At 51.8% G+C, this 8,404-nt stretch overlaps 1 protein-coding gene across 1 annotated transcript; it reads left to right on the forward strand.

Annotated features, from left to right (window-relative positions):
• The first annotated feature begins 2,392 nt into the window (after positions 1-2,392).
• On the forward strand, positions 2,393-4,757 carry LOC137211341 (protein S100-A9-like). The gene is made up of 2 exons (XM_067713709.1): positions 2,393-2,556; positions 4,404-4,757. The coding sequence occupies exons 1-2, from the start codon at positions 2,407-2,409 to the stop codon at positions 4,659-4,661; spliced, it is 408 nt and encodes a 135-aa protein (XP_067569810.1). The 5' UTR covers positions 2,393-2,406; the 3' UTR covers positions 4,662-4,757.
• The last annotated feature ends 3,647 nt before the right edge of the window (positions 4,758-8,404 follow it).

Here is an 8,404-nt window from a genome sequence, read left to right on the forward strand (position 1 = left end):
AGGATTAATTTCCAAAATTTATATGCAGCCCATGCAGCTCAATAACAAAAAAACAAACAACCCAATCCAAAAATGGGCAGAAGACCTAAATAGACATTTCTCCAAAGAAGATATACAGATTGCCAACAAACACATGAAGGTTGCTCAACATCACTAAACATTAGAGAAATGCATATCAAAACTACAATGAGATATCATCTCACACCAGTCAGAATGGCCATCATCAAAAAATCTAGAAATAATAAATGCAGGGGAGGGTGCGGAGAAAAGGGAACACCCTTGCATTGCTGGTGGGAATGTGAATTTGTACAACCACTGTGGAGAACAGTATGGAGGTTCCTTAAGAAACTACAAATAGAACTACCATATGACCCAGCAATCCCACTACTGGGCATATACCCTGAGAAAACCATAATTCAAAAAGAGTCATGTACCAAAATGTTTATTGCAGCTCTATTTACAATAGCCCGGAGATGGAAACAACCTAAGTGCCCATCATCGGATGAGTGGATAAAGAAGATGTGGCACATATATACAATGGAATATTACTCAGCCATAAAAAGAAACAAAATACAGTTATTTGTAGTGAGGTGGATGGACCTAGAGTCTGTCATACAGAGTGAAGTAAGTCAGAAAGAGAATGACAAATACCGTGTGCTAACATATACATATGGAATCTAAGAAAAAAAAAAGTCATGAAGAATCTAGGGATAAGACGGGAATAAAGACACAGACCTACTAGGGAATGGACTTGAGGGTATGGGGAGGGGGAAGGGTAAGCAAAGTGAGAGAGTGGTATGGACATATATAAACTACCAAACGTAAAATAGATAGCTAGTGGGAAGCAGCCTCATAGCACAGGGAGATCAGCTCGGTGCTTTGTGACCACCTAGAGGGGTGGGATAGGGAGCGTGGGAGGGAGGGAGATGCAAGAGGGAAGAGATATGGGAACATATGTATATGTATAACTGATTCACTTTGTTATAAAGCAGAAACTAACACCATTGTAAATCAATTATACTCCAATAAAGATGTAAAAAGAAAAAAATTAGTTGACGAATCTTATAAGCAGGAGTTTTCACATAAAATTTCAGATTCCCTGGACCTTCGGGAGGTCCATTAACACCTGATCCACTTTCCCACGTGCCCGCCTTCCCCTGAGGCTGAGTACCAGCTGCCCCTTCAAGTTAGGAATGCTCTCATTTGCCACAGTCCTCACCACTCCCTAGTGTCCCCAACCCTGAGGCCCCATGTCGGTTGTCACGAGTCACGCTACTGATGGTGCTCTTGGTGTTCTCCAGCCCACACCGCTTCACCACTTTACTCCAGGTCCCTAGTTCCTGCAAGCTTGTGTCTTGAGATCCTTGGTCCAGAGTGAAATGTGCCCTGGTAGAGGCAGCAGAGGGTGCTGTGGACACACACAGGAGAGGCGCCCTGGGCACCTGCTGGGATGGAAGGATGCAGGCTGCTGTCTGTGCTTCCTCCATCAGCCCGAACAATGGAGGGCAGGCCCCTCGCCCTCCTAAGAGCACTCATCACAGGGCCAGGCAGGGCCATCCTTGTTGGACTGCCCAACAAGGGGAGACAGAGTGGGTTGGCCACCTCAGGGGTCCTCAGCCCACCACCAGACACTGGCTATTGCAGGTGGGAAGGCACAACCTCAGCGGGGACAGGGGGAGAGAGGGGTGCCAGAGGAGAGGCAGCTTGCTAGCTTGCTCAGGAAGGGCAGGGCTGTGGTGTGGAGGGGAAGTGGACTAACCAACCAGCTTCCTCCCAAACCAGCTCCAGGTCAGGGCTTGGAATTTCACAAAAAGGCAAAAAGGGCTTTGTGAACATTTCTTGTCCCGGCCCAGCCCCGTTCCTGGCAGTGACACAGCCTAGCTCAGGGTTACCACACTGCTTACCTGTGAAGCAATCTTCCCGCAAGAAGGCTGAGTTTCTCAGCCAGAGGCCTATAAATGCTGGGCCCCCATCTTTCTGTCAAACCCCTCTGTGTGACTTCTGGGCTTGGGTAAGTGAGCTGCCAGTTTCCCCGGGGCCGGAGCCTGCCTGCTGACTCTTTACTCCCCTCACCCATCTTCATTTCAAACCTCCTCCTGGAAGCCCTCCTTGATTGACTGCTCACTTTAAAGCCTCCTTCCCGTTTTCTTAGGTCATGTTCTGCTGCAGCCTCCTGTCCTCAAAGGCTCTCCTTTTCGGCACTCCCTAGATAGTCTATAAACCATTCCTACCATGTGTGGTATAGGGTCATCTCCCAGTTCTGTTGCAGCCCCTGCTTTCTTTTTATTCTGTCTCCTCCCTTCATTCCTGCGTGCAGCCAGTAGGAGGTGTCAAGGAAGCTTGATGGTCTTTTCTTCTAAGCACCAGAACTCTTGCTTCTCCTTTGCTCAAACAGAGTGCAGGAAGATGGCTGACCAACTGTCGCAGCTGGAAAGCAGCATAGAAACCATCATCAATATCTTCCACCAGTACTCTATACGGCTGCAGCCCCCGGACACCCTGAACAAGAAAGAATTCAAACAGCTGGTGAAAAAAGAGCTGCCAAACTTTCTCAAGGTAGGACTGGACCCCTGTCAGAAATGACCCGAACAGTCTGGGCTAAGGATGGAGAATAGGGGTGCAGTCTGCAATGGTCAAGGAAAAAGCTCTTGCCCCTTCAACCTAGCCTCCAGAGGCAGTGGGCTCCGTGTTTGGAACAGGATTTGGACACTGTCACTAGAGGTGGTCCATGTTAGGTGGCACCAACAGACTGAGCATGTGCAGTGTGCCAGGTCCCATCCTGGGCAGGGCGTGTAGTGGCCCACCGGGACCCACTGTCCTGACGGGAGAGACACACAACAGACGTGTTGACCAATCAAGAACACGGATAGATCCATAGCCAATAAGTACCTGAAAGAAAAACAGAGAGAGCACTGTGGGTGATGTGGGCTGGGTACGGGGAGGGGAGACTAGTTAAATGGATGTGAAGGGCCCCTCTAAGGAGATGACCTTTGAGCTGAGACCTGAATTTTGGTGGGGGGAAGCAAGTGAAGACTACCCTTGGCAGGAAGCCAATGAGATTGTAAGCCTCAGATGGACTTGGAGTGGAAGACCCCAGAGGGCTTTTCTAATCCAAAGGCTCTCTGGTAAGAAACAAATGAACAGCATGTGGGAAAGGACCCAGCCCAGCACCAGTGTGTATAAAGCACTCAGTAACATGTTAGTTTATTTCCCTGATCTGAAAATGATTAGGCAGCTCTAAGAAAAGGAGGATTCATTCCACAGGATCTTTTTGTTTTCTTTACAAATTTGGTGACTTTGGGGACACAGAAGACTGGACTAAGAAGGGTGGGACATCTAGGTCCCAGACTCAGTTCCATTCCTGGAGCGAGATGTTCCGGGATAGGTGGCCAGCCCTGCCTGGAGCCCCTCCCCACCTTGGAAAGGTGGAGAATCACAGCTGTCGGAGGTACTGGGGTTGCTGACAGCTCCCTGAAATTGCAGACCTCAGCAAGCAGGACGCTCGGTCAGGGTAGACAAGAGAGGATACAGCCAAGAGGTTGTGTGGGCAATGTTTTCCTTTGTGAGACCCCTATCCCACCCCATCCACCACGCCCCACATCCAGAGCAGATAGGCCAGGATGGGAAGCTGGGCCCCCTCCTACGGGCTGCTCAGGAGCCAGGGATCTGCCAGGGTGATGCCAAAGGTGCAAAAAAAGCAGATCACGCTGAAGCGTTGCAAAGTGGGAAGGGCGTGGGAGAGGAGCTGGGCACCTGCAGTCTCCCAGGAGGAGCCTCAGCGGGGGTGCCCCAGCCAGTGGGAGGCGGGGCTGGAACCCAGTGTGGCCTGGATCCTTCACCTCCCCTCATGCCCCCTTGCACACTTATCACACCACACTGCTCTCTGTCCCCATCTCGTTTCCCTCGGGTGCTTCCCCGCCATGCAGGCTGAAATGAGTGTCACTAAGTAGTAACCTGGAGAGGGAGTGGGGAGGCGGGAAGAGGAGGGCGTGACATGGATAGCAGTAGAGGGAACGGGACAAGACCGGAATGTGCGTGTCCACCCTTCTGCTCCCAAGCCTTGTCAATCTGCACAAGCTAATTACCGTTTGTACAACTGTTTCCTCAAGTCTTCCTCAAGGAAGATTCCAAGTCTCCCTATCATTGTTATAAGGACCAAATGAGGAGACATCTCTGTACGTATGAATGTGTGTAACCTCAGGCAAGTCACTCGACCTCAGTTCCTCTCCTGTAAAATGGAGAGAATTGTGGTGGCCAGGAATCAGAAAGTGTCCAGCAGATGCTCAAACTGAGGCCCAGGAGCCTGGTGTCACTCTGCCTTTGCCATCGGGTCACTTGTTGTGCTCCCCGTCCTTAGCCCTGACCACACCCAGCCCTGACTGCCCTGTGTCTCCCACCGGCAGAAGGAGACAAAGGATGACAAAGCCATTAACGAGATCATGGAGGACCTGGACACGGATGTAGACAAGGAGCTGAACTTCCACGAGTTCTCCGTGCTGGTGGGCAAGCTGACGGAAGCCTCCCACGAGGAGATGCACAAGACGGCGCCCCCAGGAGTAGGCCACAGGCACGGGCCAGGCTTCGGAGCAGGTGGTTCAGGCCACGGCCACAGCCATGACAATCACGGCCACAGCCATGGCAATCACGGCCACAGCCACTAATCAGGTCAGGCCACCAGCCCCTGCCCACCTAGGGCCACGGGGCTGCCTTAGCTGCAGGGCAGGGAGATGGGGGTGAAATATAAAGTCTTCCTCCAAGCCAGTGTTCTGTGTGCTTCTTTCCCCACCCCCTTCCCAACCTGACCTTCCTGGAGGTCTGGGGGTTTGACAGCCCTGTGGCTTAACTGGGCCTCAATGTCTGCATTCAGTAAGAACAAAACAAGAAGCAACAAAAATGTGGGTCTCTTCTGGGCCCTTTGGATTCACCTCCCTGACCGTCTCCTCACCTCTGACTCTAGGCCCCCCTGCTTAGGTCCCCGTCACCCTTCCCCAGCTCAGGACCTCTCTGTCCAGACAGTCAAAGTGGCCCTTGTCACCATAAAAAGCAAAAGGGGAGTTTCCCTTCCCCTCAACCTTCCAGCCACCCCCCAATCCTGCCCCCACCCCCTCTTCACCTAGTGCTCTCCACACGGCCATCTCTCTCCTACCAGAACCTTAGTCCTCTAGACAGAACGTGTCTGTGGAGGAACACTGAAGTCCAGGACAGATGGGGTGTGTTACCCACAAATGGAGTTCTGAATCCACGGGGGCATTGGGTGTCTCTCAGCAGACCTAGGATCCTCCATGGATACGGGGGTAGGTAAGCACACGGATGGGAAGCAGGGGTCTGGCCCCGGGTGGACAGGAGTGTGAGAAGGGTACCTGCCTGCCCGTTGGAAGAAACAAGATCCAGCCCTGGCTCTGCAGCTACAGAGCCTAACCACTGAGGGGCGGAGGTTGGACACTGGGTCCAGAGAGCCTCTCAGGCCTGAGGACTCTTATCCTAAGCCTCGAGGGCAAGCTGACCTCCCTGAGATGGCCGGGGTTCCTCCAGGCCCCAGTGGGGGGATGAGACCTCAGGCCAGCAGAAACCCTGGCTCCTCTACAAACTCGCGGCTGGCCTGGCTCCCAGCTTCCCTGCAGCTGCTGCCTCTGGTCCTCACCTCAGCAGCCTCCAGACCACTCACTTCAGAGACATCCAAGGGACTCCAGGCCTTAGAGCAATGCCGTAAAGTCCCCCTACTGGGTCATTACTGGGCTGGGGTGGGCCTTCCAAACTCCAGAGCCCAAATCAGGGTCGTCTGCTCTGCCCTGTGCTTTCAGCAGAGAGAAAACTCTGAGAGGATTAGGATTGGGGGTGCTGGGAAAAGACGAACAGCATCCATCCCCCAGGTTACAAGTGAAGAAAGTGAGGCATAGAGTCGAGAAGGGACCAGTTCAAGGTCATACAGTGGTGATTGGTGAAGACATTGCAGAGAGCCTTGAATCCATCTTCCCTGCAGCCTAGATCTCACAGCTCCTTCCCCAGTGCTGAGCATGAAGCCAGGAGCGGCGGTCAGACTCCAGCTCCTCCCAGGCCACTTGGCTGTAGCCTGGGCCCTGGCCTGCCTGCTGTGGACCGTGTAGGCCCTGTTCTAAGAGCCTTTGCTGTGGCGACAGGGATTTCCGGGCTCCCACTTGAGGGTATGAGGGTGCTTCCAGGAACCACTCCAGGCTGTGAGCTTGGGGAGAAGGGTTCAGAAGCCCCCAGCCCCTGGGGGATCCCATAGGTGGGGAGACTCATCTCCTCACAGCCCTGCTAACCCACCCTCACGTCCCTGCTGTGCAGCTTGGTGCAGGAGAAAGAGAGCTGGCCCGGCAGTTGGGAGGCCTGGGTTCTACCAGTGGCCTGGCCAGGACTAGATACCTCAGGTAGGGTAGGCTCCCCCCAACCCCTCTGCCCACACAATGTGTCATAAATATGTCTATGACTCTGCTTCCTCACTAGACTGTGAACTCCACGAGGTCAAGTCCATGGCATCTGTCTTATTCTCTGCTTTATTCCGAGCACCTAGAGAGGTGGCTGATACACGGTAGGTTCTCAACAAATACTGACTGTATAGATGTTCTAAAATTCCCCACATGCTCCAGGCTCCCTTCTTGGGGGCAGGTGTAGAGAAAGGAGGGAGAGGAGGTGGGATTAAAACCAGCAAAATGTCCCCACAACCAGTCGCCAAAGCTTCAATAAAATGCCTCAATCACTGGGGAAAAAAAAAAAACAGAAGGCTCTAACTATGGAAAACAGTATGGAGGTTCCTTTAAAAACTAAAAATAGAACTACCATATGACCCAGCAATCCCACTACTGGACATATACCTTGAGAAAACCATAATTCAAAAAGAGACATGCACCACAATGTTCATCGCAGCACTATTTACAATAGCCAGGACATGGAAGCAACCTAAATGTCCATCTACAGACGAATGGATAAAGAAGATGTGGCACATATATACAATGGAATATTACTCAGCCATAAAAAGAAACGAAATTGAGTTATTTGTAGAGAGGTGGATGGACCTAGAGTCTGTCATACATAGTGCAGTAAGATAGGAAGAGAAAAACAAATACTTTATGCTAACACATATATATGGAATCTAAAAAAAAAAAATGTTACTGATGAACCTAGTTGTAGGGCAGGAATAAAGAGGTAGACATAGAGAATGGACTTGAGGACATGGAGAGGGAGGGCGAAGCTGGGGCGAAGTGAGTAGCATCGACGTATATACACGACCGAATGTAAAATATTTGGCTGGTGGGAGGCAGCAGCATAGCGCAGGGAGATCAGCTCGGTGCTTTGCATTGACCTAGGAGGTGGGATAGGGAGGGTGGGAGGGAAACTCAAGAGGGACGGAATATGGGGACATGTGTATGCATATGGCTGATTCACTTTATTGTGCAACAGAAACTAACATGGTATTGTGAAGCAATTATACTCCAATAAAAATGTATTTTAAAAAATCCAGGGCTTCCCTGGTAGCACAGTGGTTGAGAGTCCGCCTGCCAATGCAGGGGACATGGGTTCGTGCCCCGGTCCGGGAAGATCCCACATGCCGGGGAGCGGCTGGGCCCGTGAGCCATGGCCGCTGAGCCTGCGCGTCCGGAGCCTGTGCTCCGCAACGGGAGAGGCCACAACAGTGAGAGGCCCGCGTACGGCAAAAAAAAAAAAAAATCTAGAAGGTTCTGGATATCATCATGGCATCTCAAACTGGAAGGTAAGGGCAGCAAGGGGATGGGACTCTGGAGCCCAGCCCCCTCCTCAGCTTTATTCAGTCTTACCAGTTCTGCCTTCATCTGCTGCACACTAGAAGCTTCCATTTGAATAAAGCGATTTGTCTTGAAAAAAGTTTGAACATTATTTGTTTAACCCAACCTGCCTCACCCTCATGCTTGAGTGATTCTCCCCAGCATCCCTGCCATGCGGTTGGCCCAGCTCTGCCTGAACTCCTCCAGGTAAGGGTGCATCCTCCTTTGGTGCTGACACTTAGAAAGTCCTTCATTACACGGAGCCAAAATCTGTCTCCTCACGCCTGCCAAGCATTAACCCTGGTTTCCTCCCACACCACTGGGGATGCAGAATAAATCTAACCTCCTCCACGCACGCAGCTACCCATCCACTTCTTCAAAATCACATCCAGGCTTTCTACAGCCTCTACACAGTTGTACCAGGAATGCTCTCCCCACCCTGAGATCTCTAGTGAGTCCCTTAGGGCCCATGAAGTCCTAGAACCTATGTCACCACCTCCATGAAGATTCCCCTGACCACCCACCTTCCTCAAGCCCATGGGGGCTTCCTCCTCCAGGCCCGTAGAACTCTCCGGTACGTCTACCTTTGCACTTGCAATAGGGAACTGTAACCCCTTATCTGCAAATCTGGCAGTGGCCCTGGA

Source organism: Pseudorca crassidens, chromosome 2 (assembly GCF_039906515.1).
Source record: "Pseudorca crassidens isolate mPseCra1 chromosome 2, mPseCra1.hap1, whole genome shotgun sequence".
Taxonomy (NCBI): Eukaryota; Metazoa; Chordata; class Mammalia; order Artiodactyla; family Delphinidae; genus Pseudorca; species Pseudorca crassidens.